Source organism: Echeneis naucrates, chromosome 7 (genome assembly GCF_900963305.1).
Source record: "Echeneis naucrates chromosome 7, fEcheNa1.1, whole genome shotgun sequence".
Taxonomy (NCBI): domain Eukaryota; kingdom Metazoa; phylum Chordata; class Actinopteri; order Carangiformes; family Echeneidae; genus Echeneis; species Echeneis naucrates.
Genome location: NC_042517.1, coordinates 3120999 through 3134076, shown reverse-complemented (window position 1 = coordinate 3134076; position 13078 = coordinate 3120999). Strand labels below are relative to the sequence as shown.

The window sequence follows — 13078 nt, the reverse complement described above, 5'->3', positions numbered from 1 at the left end:
ATAAACCAGATTTCTAATTCATCATAAGTGTTCTGGCCCTTCCTCCAAATTTTATGTGTTCTTCGTTGGCTTATTTCCCATCTTTCCACTAAGGTCATAACAATCCCACCAGCACACAAACAGACACAGGGCGAAAGCATTATCTCGTTGGCTGCAGAAATAATGTGGCCAAATAAAAGACATAACATCTGCCTGCGGCCACGTGATGCTGCGTTTGATGTTGTCTGTTGTCTGCTCGCCATGACACCGTTGAGAAGCTGATGTTAGGCAGATATTAGTGCTGGCTCTGAGTGTCAACACTGTTCCAGACGTTTTACTCCAAAGCAGAAAATGCCAACCTCGTGCTGATCCTGGCTCCTCAAAGTCAGTAATTTCCATCCATGGGGACCGTGAAATGTCTTGACTTTGAGAACAGGTTACTATGAATGTCTTCCCAAAATGTATTCATTCAGTAGATATGGAGACCAACTGGCGTCACCCTCCAACGCGGTGGCTGCCTGACAGTGTGCTTAAAAATGAAAGCGGCTCAGGTCTTTACCTTCCCTCTGAGATTTCAGTGAATGACGGAGGCATTTAAACTCCTCTGCTGAGAGTCAATGAGATCATCTCCATTCAAGGCCTGAGCTGCAGTCTTTTTAAAGCCCCGGACAGGAAGGAACAATGGCGCTCTATGATAACCTGCGGTGAAATCCCAAGCAGGCACTCTTTCTTCAAGCTTTCCTCTTTCCTGTGAATTAATAATAGCCTCGCTTAGGAAATGGATGCACATAAGACGCCTTTATTTAACTGCAGCACGGAAAAAGACGTGCGACACAGCAGGAGGGGTTTTGAACGAGCAAATGTTTCTTCTAAATGTTTTGGAATAAAGCGATTAAACAGATGCAAATCAGTAAAAAAAATGATGATCTGATGGGGAAAACATACCATACAGTGTCAAAAGCGTGATGTAAGATGAGCGATATGAATCTGACTATAGGGAGAACCAGGCGCCAAGAGGAGTGGGTGGTTTATTATGGCTCATTGAGAGCCTGACTTAAAACACAGAAGAGCGTGAAATACCTTCATCATATCGACACAACAGGGAATAAACAGGATAATCAGTACAGGCCCCAACTTCATGGCAGGAGTAACCACAAGGGGGCAAACATTTCACCTTTTTGACCCACAATTTATCTTCTGCCAAAAATCCACCAATTAATGACGAGAAAAGCTTCAAATTACAAAATGAAAACGTGATCAGGCTTCCTGATGTTGTGTTCCCGTGTTTGTGTTTGTTTCACTCTCCTAGGCATGCGAATGACATTCATGGTTTGTGTAGTGTTGTTGTTGTTGTCTTCTTTTTGGGTCTTCATAGTGGAGAAAGGTCAAATGGCTCAGCTCCTGTCCGTCACTGGCACTTTGAATGTTTTTGATGTCCTCTCAGATTTCTGTAACGCTGGCATCTGAACCATCCTGACAAACAGACGTTGGTCATCCTGAGGTGAATGTTTCATTTTTGTGTTTGTGATATTCAGTTATATATTAAAAAAGCCCTCACTGTCATTAAAGGATTATAGAAGCACTAATTTAAAAGGAGGAAGAAAAAATAACAATAACAGCAGCGGATGAAATGATAAATAATAGCAGAGAAGATTAAAGAAAATGTGTGTTAAAGGACACAATTCTAATGTGTTATCACACAAAACTCAGGGTTGATACAAAACTACAATCATGGCGGTGCACAGCCCGTAAAGGCTGCAGTGAGGGAGCTCAAACCTCCGAGTTTAGGAGGGGCCAGTGAACGCAGCGCGGTGTCCAGTACTGAGTGAATCTGCTTCAGACTCTCAGAAGAGAGAGATCCGCTGCAGGACCAGCACCAGGACCAGGACCAGGACCAGGACCAGGACCCGGACCAGTGTGCCGTGTCGGATATTATCAGCTCCCCCTTCAAACCCCCGCAGGAGATGAAATCCGCATTTTATTATCATCATTAAATCAGCAAACTTCACCCAGCCTGAGAAAATGACGGTGGATTTTGAAGACTGCATTAAAGATTCACCCCGGTTCAGGTAAGACCCGAAACTCTAAACCTGTTTCAGCTGCTGCCGGACTCCTCCGGGTCCGGTGCGGGTCCAGTCCAGGTCCCGGTCCAGGTCCCGGTCCAGGTCCCGCTGCGGGGCTCCTGTTTTGCGGGTCTCTCCGCATGTTGCGACACGTTGCACTAAAATCTCAACGCGTTTCATACAAAGATGCGATAAATTCTGGATTATAGTGGAGCATCGGTCAGATTTGAAGGTCTCCGGGTCTGATGATGATGATGATGATGATGATGAAGATGAGAGATGTGTTGTCACGTGCAGCTGCTGGGATCACCTCGTTTGTTTGTTTATTTGTTTGTTTGTTGGTTTTTAATCAACCAGCTCAGCCACGTGTTGTTCAGGAGATCCGGGTCTGTTTTCCTGCAGCGCCGAACAAAGTGCATTTATTCTCATTAGATCAAATTGAAGCGCCTTGAACGTATTTGACTTTCATCCAGTTGTACAAATGCGTTAATCTCTCCTCGCTGCGGTGTGACGGCTTTAGTTCCTCCAGTCAATGAGAAATCAAACACCAGAAGAGCTGACGTGACTGATCAGTTAATCCCTCACAATTGAATTAGCAGAAAACGAACCGGAAACTCTCCTGATAAATCAGCTATGGTGCTAAAATGTTTTGGTGGCTCCAAATTCTCCAGATGTGAGGATTTGCTGGTTATTTTTTAATAGTTTCAATTTAGCTCGGCGTAATTGTTGGATTGGAAAGTCTACATCATGTTGGCGGCTCCATGCGGGCTCTGCCTGGGCTGAGCCTGACCCCTGAGGTCACACGGGTCAGGGCCCCCGGTCTCCCTTCTCCGAGGTGTCTCTCATCTTTTTGTCTCTGGACTCTCTGGCTCTCGGCCTGGTCTCTGCCCCCCGTGGGGCCAGTTTCGCCTGAGACCAACAAACCCCCTTTCCACCACGTCGAGGCGGCGATTCTCGGAGGGGAAAGTTCTGTGAACGTTTCGCTTTAAAACAAACACTCAGTGGACAAGATGGTGAGAGAACGAACCCACAATTAATTAAACAAAACGCTCCGGAGTGAGCCGCAGCTCAAAGGGCCCGTCATGTAACTACACTGCAGTCGTGGTGTTTATGTACACACGCTGGGCATTTTCATCCAGTTTCTTCAAAATTAAACTAGTTATTTTATACCAGCTGCTGGTAGGATGCAGTTTTCTCGTTTTATATTCAGATATTCAGTCCACAAAAGCTTCAACTCCTCAACGTTTAGCAGCTAAAACAAACCGATGAAAAGACTGATGCGATCAATGGATGATCTGATCATCAGAAACGGACGGGTTGAAACGCCCGATCGGAGGAAACTGAACGTCAAAGCTTCTGGCTGCCGCACACCACACAAAGGTTACACAAATAAGACAGGAATTTTTCGACACCCACATCTAAACCCGGTGCTCTGCTCCTCGGAGAGTCTGAGCCGGGGGTCGTCGTCTGTCATGGTCTCTGCACAAAAAAAAAAAAAAAACAAGGCCGTGTTAAATAATCTCAGTGGCGTTTCTCTCATTTGTCAAGAGGAGATAAATGCAGCCGGAAGATTTGTATGCATTATTAAAGAGGAAACTTCAGCAACAGCGTGAACACATTCACACCTGGAAGCTGCCCAGTACGACCACAGCGTGACCTGCTGACCCCTGGGGGGGGCGGGGGGGGGTGGTTTGGGCCTGGCTCTCTCACTTTTCCACCCAGCCTTCCTGTCACAAGCTGTTGCTCCTCCAACCTCTTTGTTTTTGTTTTTTTTTGTAATAATGGGCATTAAACACTTTAAATGAAACTGTCTGCGAAGAGGAAACGATCCTTCGTTGGCTCTGCTCACAACTCGCAGGCATCCGAAACATCTCAAGTGGCTCCAACTGCAAAACTGCTTTTCCTGCAAGGCTTCAGGCAGAGAAAAGGTCTCGGGCCACCAGTTTTTACGCTGCTCTTTTAACCAACACAACCTTAATCAAGCTTTAGTAACTTCTGTCCACAGCTGTTAAAGAGCTGCGTTTGAGCAGGAGCATCAAAGTGGCGTTAAAATTTAAAGCACCTTGAACTTCAGTCAATACGCTCAGTTCCTCCCTGACGCTGCACTTGTGTGCTCCCGGAGATGAAAATCTCTGCTCCCAAATCAAAGACTTCCAGACTTGGCAGCAGCACCTTAATGACTGCCATCTGGAGACGGAGAACAAGGCACATCTCAGGAAGAGCTGAGCGAAGGCTATTTGCACGAACCTTCTCCTTCCTTGTTTCACATGCTAAGCAGCGCAGCGAGACAAGCTGCATGCTAAAGAGTCACCTAGCTCATTATTTACAGCCCTGAAATGCTGCACTGTTTCTTTCATTGTTTATTTTTAAAGATTCTTTTCTCTCATGGCTGATTGAGAATGTCTCCTATCTGGCTGGAGCTGTGGATGTGCAGTCAGGATTAGCTTCCTCCTCCTCCTTGAAAAAGATGTTCCCCATTCGCTGAAGTTAGAAGCTGCATCTGCTGCGAGCCTCTTTATCTGCAGCCCAACATGTTTAAATGACTAGAAGACACTTCTGAAAGTCTGCAGCAGTGTTTTCAGAGAACATTTCACGCGGCTCTCCTTGTGGAGCTGAAAGCACAGCTACAGTATGAAGTGTTATGTAACAAGTCTGGAGGTGGATGACTGGAAGGGAAGCAGCAGCAGGAAAAATCAAAGCCTTTCACGAGGAGGATTGGCGTGACACACCGCTTCCCACACATGTAAAATCATGCAGGAAATCAGTTCTGCGCTATTACCTCTGACATATCCCAGGATTCTCTGTTTATGACCTCCAGCTCTGGCTGTTTAATGATCCATCATCATGCTCTCACAAAAGATGGGCACAGTTAATTTCTCCGCTCCCTTAAAAGCTGCTGTTTAAGCACTTCTCAGTGACACGACGAGTAACCAGAGCCCCAGAACAAACTGTTTGTTTAGTCTCTATGGATACTCCGAGTCGGACAGATGTCAGATCACGACTGGTGATGCTCCCCACATCTGTTTCTGAAAGAGAGAGAGAGAGAGAGAGAGAGAGAGAGAGCTCCGCAGGAACGTTTGTGTTTTTGTGTTTGTTCCGGCACAACACTGGCAAACGCCCAACGTTTGAGCTGTTTTCTCTCCACTGACGTGTTAATTTGAGGTTGGGCTCACATGCTGTCAGAGGATGATGAGAACAAAGGGGCTTAGCTGCAACTTTAGCAACCAGAAACTGCTATTGGACTTAATAAAATATGCCAATAATGATAATTTCATTCGCTTGATGTGCCTTATTTCTATGATCAGTCGATAAACTGTTTGTCCTATCAGCAGCGAATATTTAGCTTGGAAAAGTCAAACTCAAATCAACAGCAGTTTTTATCATAAAAGATCATTTTAAGCAAAAGTGCCAAACTGTTGCTGCCCCTGGCTCCTCCGATTGTGACGATGTGAAGGAAAGCACAATAAATACAACAAACCAGCACGACAACGACAAGCAACATGGCGGAGAAGAGTTGTCTGGGCTCTGAAGCTGTAATATCCACTCAGCTCAGACTCGCTTCCATTAATTAATGTCATTTCTAAGGGAAAAAAAGCTCAAAAAAAAAAGAAAAGTGGCTTCTGGATTTTGTTAAATCTGTCATCACAATGTAATTTCAGGTTGAGCCAGCGAAAAGGAATAACTTCCAAACTTCATAAACACTGCGAGGGTCAAACCGCAGTCTGACTTTTATTTCTCAGCCTCGTGGCTGCGTTTTACACGATTAAACGCTCCAAACTGACCGGAGGGCGAAAGGAGCGGCTTCAGTATATTTGACATTTCGTCAATGGCCTCTTTTGCCGTCTGGCGGGATTTTATAGTGTCCTAACAGCCCCACAGCAGAATGTGACTATTGTCCGGAGAGCGTCTCGCTTCCGCTGAGAGACAGACTCTTTTCTCTGCGTCTGAATGCTCCACCCCTCCAAATCCCCCGAACCCTCCTGGCCTCCCATGTGAGCAGCTTGGGGAGGGGAGCCGGGGCGAAGCCTGCCTTCATGGTGACGGGCTTGTCATTGACTCTGCGCCCCGACAGGCGGGGGGATGTCCCCAAGGCCGATGAACTGTGGCGCTCGCTGCTTGTGTGTCTGTGAGAGCAACACTGGATGGATGGATCTGTGACTCAAAGTCAGATGACAGGCTGAGGAAGGGGGGGGGCTGGTATGAAGGAATGCCAAGCATCTGGTGTAATGTCTTGTCCCGTAGGGGTGAATTAAATATGCCTGTTCGGAGGAAAATCAAACACATAATGAGGAGTTCAGTAAGCTCAGACGGCGGAAAGTCGAAGAGCCAATGAACGAACTGATGCTCAGTGAAATGAACAAGGTGGGAAAGCAGATGTTGAGCAACTCCTTTGTGTAGTTTGGCCTCAGATATTTAAACAGCAGAATTGATTTCAAAGTTTAGTTGATGAAATGTGAGAAAATGCCGAAGAATGCACATTAACGTGGCCAGAGATGAATCGTTTGTATCAGGAAAGAAAAACGCAGCAGATCCGTGCCAACGAGAAGCTGGACCCATCGAACGTCCAGTTGACGTCCAGCTGCGGTTGAGATCGAATCTTGGCGGCTGGACTCTGTCCGAACTGGGCAGCTTCTCACGGCCAGTTTGAGCTCCGTTCTTCCAAAATGTTCACGAGCCTGAAAAGTGCAGCACTCGTTTCGCGTCGGGGAATTCTTAGTTTCTATTTTTTCATCATGCATATTTCAGGTGACGCCAAATAAAAGCAGGTTGACTTCCAAGCAGGGTCCTTGATTCCTGATCTTTTTTTTTGTTGTTGTTGTTGTTGTTGTTCCCGCTCATTAATACCGTCCATCTTAAATTCCCGTCAGTCTCTGAAGTGAGACCTTATTGGCTCGCGGTTGTGTTTCGTCGTCTTCGTGCGCTCAGGAGGTTTGTGTTTGTGTTTGTGTTGTGTGTATTCTGCAGCATCTGCCTCTCCAGCTGCGTGGCCTTGTTGCTCTACTTCAGACTGACCTCCTTCCATCCTGAATCTGTGCCGTCTGTTGAGCCGAGGCGGTGACGTCAGCAGCAGATACCTGCAGAACTCCACTTTAAAGGCATCTGTGCTGTTCTTGAATATTTCCATTTTCTTCTGTGAACTTCAGTTACATTAGAGTAATGAAAAAATGTATGAATATTCAGCTCCACCAAAAAATAAAGGAAGCAGCTGTTTCTGGCAGATTTCATGACTGTGAGATGAGTCACTACTTTAGGTGCTCGTGGCACATTTCATTTTACCGCAAAATAAACACAGCGATGGTGATGACGATTTTGACTTTCTTTTAGTTTGTTCAAAGTAAGAATGCTCCCTTTACATCTGGAGAACATGATTTGTTGGCTGGTGGCATCGCTGCAGCAGCACATGAATTCGTTTGCTGCCCTTTGTGACTCACTCAACTTTGGGTTGAGAGAAAAAAAAAAAAAAAAAAAAGCTGTTCACTTTTGTGATTTTGCGATTTTTGAGCTGACAACCAATTCTGAGACGTTTGATGGTTCCAGCTTCTCAGGTTGCTGCTACTTTAATAATTCAGATTTGTTTCTCTGCAGTTACGGATGCGACAGAACAAACGGCGGGGAGTCACTGCAGCTCTGGCTAATTTTGGCTATTTTGTAATTAATAAGAAACTTACAATACAAACATGTTAATGTATTGTTGTAATGATATCAACAGTCATATGGGAAGTTTTTTTGTTTTTTTTTGATGATTTAAATACATTTTTCTGATTACATTTCTTTACTTTATCAACCTGTAATGGAAGTAGTGATTGTAATCAGAGTATTTTTACATTTCATTCAAGTAAAGAAGCTCGATGTCGGAAAAGGCTCAGGTCTGATTTCCACATTAGACATATTAAACTCGTGCTCCTCTCCCGGTCAGTTTATTCTGCTGTTTTAATTTAATGACTGAGAGCGAGAGCTCAGCGGTGCTGGTCCGGATGTTGGAGGTGGGGGCCATCCCTGCTCCACTGCTAACAACTCCAGGTAATGAAAGTGAGTCGGATTAAGTCAGCAGTGTGCAGTACGATGACCGTGTGTCTTAATCAGGGATTGGCCCACATTGGTCGACTCAATCCCCGGACAGCAAGGTGTCTCACCTGGAGGGCTGACGGCGTCCAATCGGTGTCATCCTGATGCGAGGCGTACTCAAACAGATCTAATGGTACTTCCTGTATGGGAATCTGATTTGTTAATCATTTGGTTGTAGCCCTCCTACTGAGAAGGAGCTGCACCATTAGAGCTGGAGAGGCTTTCATCTTTTTCTTTTTTAAATGAGAACAGATGAAGGGTTTCTGCCGGTCGGAGCTCACCAGGCTCCAAAGCATGTAGGGCAGCTGTTCAAAGGTCGCTGGTGATGATGAGTGTTTGAAGGAGAATGTGTCTTTTCTGCAAACACAAACTTAAGAGCAACGTGCGACAGATGCTGAATTCTTCAGGGCCGACATCAAGGGATTCACAGCGGCTTTTATATTTATAGCGCGAGCCCTTCGCTGCAAAGTTTCCCCCGTAGAATAAGGAAAATGGGTTCAGTAGTTGTTGTTGTCTGCAGGCGTGGAGGCTCGCAGAGATGGCTGGGTCTCTGTTATGGTGAGAAAGTTCCTCCATTATCAATTCTGGCGCTTATTCAGTCAATGGATGCTGAATATTCTTGGAAAAATGACTTAATCCCTGAGCGGGCAACGTGGAGACGAACAATAATCGCCCTCACATTCACACCAAGAGGCAGAATTGGAAATCAACCTCATATCTTTGGATTAAAGGTCGGAGGGACATTTTCTGACCACCGTTCCACCGCGCTGCCTGGTCTCAGAGCAGTTTTAATTATTTTCTACCGTGCCACATTATGCCCAGTCTATTTATATGTTCCGTTTCCCAGAAGTTAATTGATGATTTGTGTGAATGTGGATTAATCCCTGATGAGATGCTTTTGGATGCGGAGATGATGTCATCCCTGAGCCCTTTGTGTCGGAGGAGGGGACTCGCCGCGTGAGCCCTGGCTGTCCCTCTCCATTTCATTTTAATGAATAGCGAGACGTCACGCGCACAAAGAGCCGCCGACGGAGGCCGGGCTCTGCATGTTAATCCGCCTCCATCGGACGTCCTGAGAGGTGACAAAGAGCTCGGCGCGCACAACTGGCAAGAGTTGTGAACAGTTTGAGTGCGGTGAAACCCAAGACGCCCGAAGCTCTGCTCCCCCTCTCCCATTCTAAGCAGCCATCCGGTGTTGCCACAGGTTGCGCATGCTGTGCCGCAGACATTGAATCAGCACTATGGCAACATCCTGAGTCCTAAATGATGGATGAATTGTAGTAAGTTGGCATTAGTATTCCTATCACGACACCCGGCGATGACTAATGCGATGCAGGGGAGGTCGAGTACAGGAGCTGGGCCAGAGAGAGTGCAACACAAACACACTGAGGAGGCTTGTACCGCTGACAATCTAAAGTTTTGGTCTTTCTTCACAGAGCGGGTGAACAGAATCGCTCACAATTCAGCGTTTGTTTTGCCGAGCAGATTGGATTATGGTAATGGAGACTGAACATCTGATCTCAATTCTGCACGGTTATAAATATCAGATGTCTCATACGGTTTCCCTCCTTGATATGAAGGAGAAGGGCTCCAATTTGCCCAGAAACAGATTCGGTCGTGTGTTTTGCCACGAGGAAGGGCCACGACAGAATTTTTATAAACACGGAGGGCTAGAAAGTTTGAAGCAGAGACAACAACAGGAGGCTCAAATCGCTCGTATTTGGTTTCGTATCATTGGTGCACCTTCAAACCTTCCTGGCCCTCACGCAGAGGAAGCTAAGGCTCGGCTGCAACGTGACCCGGTCCGTGGCTGCCGGCTACGCTTTGTGAAATTAATATAAATAGTCTGACTAATGTTCCTGCAGGATTATCTGGACTGTAAAGTCGAGCTGTCAGATGGAGTGCCGGAGGAACCGGCGTAACACGACGGGACAGCAGACCAGTCGGCCTCTTCCAACTTACTCTAATTGGGATGGGGTTTTGTTTTTTTTGTTTTTTTTGTTAAACAAATAGTTTGATATTTTTGGAAATAGGCTAAATTCCACTTAATATTAACTATAAAAGTCCAGAGCCAGTCAGAGCCACGGCCTCTGAAACTAACGAATGAACACGAACAACAACAGATCTCATTAGTTTGAAAATGCTAATCTGCTGTTTTTATGTTGAATCTAAATACCAGGCCCAGTTAGACAGACAGACTTTAACTATGGTTCACTTAATTATAATAAGAAAGGCAGGCTGACGAAACATGTCCACAAGTGTTTTGTTGTTTTTTTTTCTGTGTGTGTGTTTCTTGTAGTCTTTTATTTAAGAGCATAAATAAGACTTTTCTAACAACACAGAAGGATTTTAATATTATTATTAGTAGTAGTATGTTGTTGTTGTTGTTGTTGTGTTTTGTCCAAACCTACAAATCTCCAGTGTTTTTTGGTACAGACAACAACAAAAGTTGTGACTCATCACAATCCCAGCGTGCCGTGTCATTCTGCTCATTTCAAACTCGATGTGATCTGATTGTTGGAGCGTTCCAGGACTCGGGTTCTGGACCTGAGCTGTGATAGCTGATTTTAGTTTTTATGCTAAGCCTCAACATCATATTTAACAGACATCTAACTCTCCACCACAAAGTGGATAAGAACGATGTTTCCAAATTGCCCACTGATTGCTTTGACCACAGTGAGAGCCTGGATTGTGTAAAACGCTCCGGCTGTCATGAATGGAGGTCCCAGTTCGATCCGATCTAATGAAGGCAGAAATCCGATGAATCTACGTCAGGTTGTCTTCTTGGGGGTTTACGCTTTACATTGAAGATAGACACTAATGACGTCTCTCCCGTCTCAGCTGTGCTTTCTGACTTTGCTGGAGGAGATGTGCTGTTTTTATGTAGAATTATTAATTTTTTTTTTATAAATCACATGAGGGGACAACGGCGGGACAGAAAAGAGAGTTATGACTAACAGATTTCACCGTTTAATGTCACGTCTCTGAAACTTTTCTCCCTTGATGACCAATGCTGCTTGGAAATCCACATTCTCTGGGTACTTTCCAGGTGTGTCAACATCAGCCCGTGCTGAATGTTTATCGCCCTGTGGGTCAGGAAATGGGATAACGTTACCGATAGAAGTGGGGATTTCAGGCCTACAGCTGTGGCTGCTCGCCGTCACCTGGGGAATATAGAATAACTCCACGTCAGGCGCGAACGCCGCTCAAAGTGTGAAGAGGAGATAAAGGGAGAGCTAGTTGGGATCAGCAGGCTCTCAGATCCGTCTCTGCCCAGTTTTTTTTTTTTTTTTTTTTTTCTCCCCCCTCTTGTTGAAATGCTGAATCACATGTGTACAGGCATCTGTTTTTAATTTGTTCCGTCCCTCTCGCTCTCTGCTTCACACTCTCCCCTTCTCTTTCCCCCCTTTTCCGTCCTCCCTGCCTTCCTCTGTGTGCGGGGGCAGGCTGGGCCAGAACCGGGTCTGGGGACGGGTCAGGAAATGCGTCAGTCTGCTCAAATATTAAAAGCAGGTTGAGAGTAAAGGGCGAAGCTCTGGGGAGCTGTGTGAATGTGAGGAGGTTACCGACTCCCCCCCGTTACGACAGGCAGCTCTGAATCGCAGCATAAATCTCTTCCACAACTTCCAGCTTTAATGAACCTTCGCACAGGAGAAGATTCACGATTTACTCTTTATTCCACCAATTTATACAGATGGTGCTAGTGGCCTTTACTAGTTTTTTTAGTTCATTCAATAAAGTGCAGATGATCAGTAGGAATTTTTACTGGCAGCAATTTAGGTTCCCAGTTCCAGTCCCATAAAAGTGGGGATTTTTTAGATTCTATCTGTTTTATATGACTGTAAATTGAATACTTTTGGGTAGAACTGCAACAATTAGTTCATTTATTAGTTGCGTGACAGCAAATTCAATTTTGCCAGCAGATCAGTGATATGGGATCAGTTTTCAAGCAAAAATTCCAGATCGTTCCGCGTTACCTTGTCATCGATTCGGATGCTCTTCGGTTTTGGCCTGGAGAAGAAAACATTTGGGCTGTATTTGCTTGTAAAACAGACTGAGCAATAAATCAGTTAATCAGCGGAATAACCAAGAGATGAATGACTGGGGAAAATAATCGCTGTTAGTCGCCCCACATTTGTGTTTGGAGCAGTAAGTAGGAAAATGTTTTGGAGACATCCTTTTTGAGTAAACAGCTCAATTAAATCCTTCTTTTGAAATGATATATCAGAAGTTGGAATGATGAAAGTGGGTGTGTAAAAACACAGAAAAAAACGGGGCCGATATCCCAGATAATGGGTGTTGATGATGTGTTTATGGATCCAATCGAAAATACGAATTCACAAAATCATTCATCAGGTAATACAGAAAAATTCTCACTAACAGATAGATGGAAATATTTGGAACTTGAGAAATGAAACACTATTGTTATTTATTGATCATCGGATTATTTAATTTCTTCCTATCAACTCGGCTCTAACTAGGTCCCGAGTTTCGTAACAGCACTTCCCATCATGCTTTGGGGGAGCTGGGAGCCACTGAGCTGCTGTTTGCATCCTGTTTATTCGGCCTTGTTTTGGTGAATCCGAGCCATGAAATGTTGGTTTCTGCATTGTTTCTGTCGCCGGATGTGTGTTTGTTGAGGTCTGACTGAGTTCTGACCCCGAGAAGAACGAGTGTTTCGTGTTCTTTGGTGTTATTTTTGTTTTTTTTTTCTCTTCCTCCAGCCGCCCGTGTCACCTTCACCACAAACCGCTGCTGACCACATTTTCCCTGAAACGTTCTCTCACACTACCAAACTCCAAAGTTTTTTTTTCCCAAGTGTCTTTGACCTCGCCTGCATCCAGCGTGAATCTTTGAATTCCCCTTCACTCGTTCCTCATTGTTTTCTCGCTGTTTGCTGTGGCGCTCTCTGAAGACTGTGGTTTGGTAAACAGACCAACGAGACGTGACTGGTTCTTTTTCTTTATTTC

General features: G+C 45.2%; 1 protein-coding gene across 2 annotated transcripts in view; it reads left to right on the top strand.

Moving 5' to 3' along the window:
• Positions 1-1860: 1860 nt before the first annotated feature.
• acap3a (ArfGAP with coiled-coil, ankyrin repeat and PH domains 3a) overlaps positions 1861-13078 on the top strand; it is a 57757-nt gene continuing 46539 nt past the window's right edge. For both annotated transcript variants that reach the window (XM_029506021.1, XM_029506020.1), the window contains exon 1: positions 1861-2048. In XM_029506021.1, coding sequence (XP_029361881.1) covers positions 2002-2048 — 47 coding nt within the window. In that variant the 5' untranslated portion in view covers positions 1861-2001. The remainder of the gene's footprint in view (positions 2049-13078) is intronic.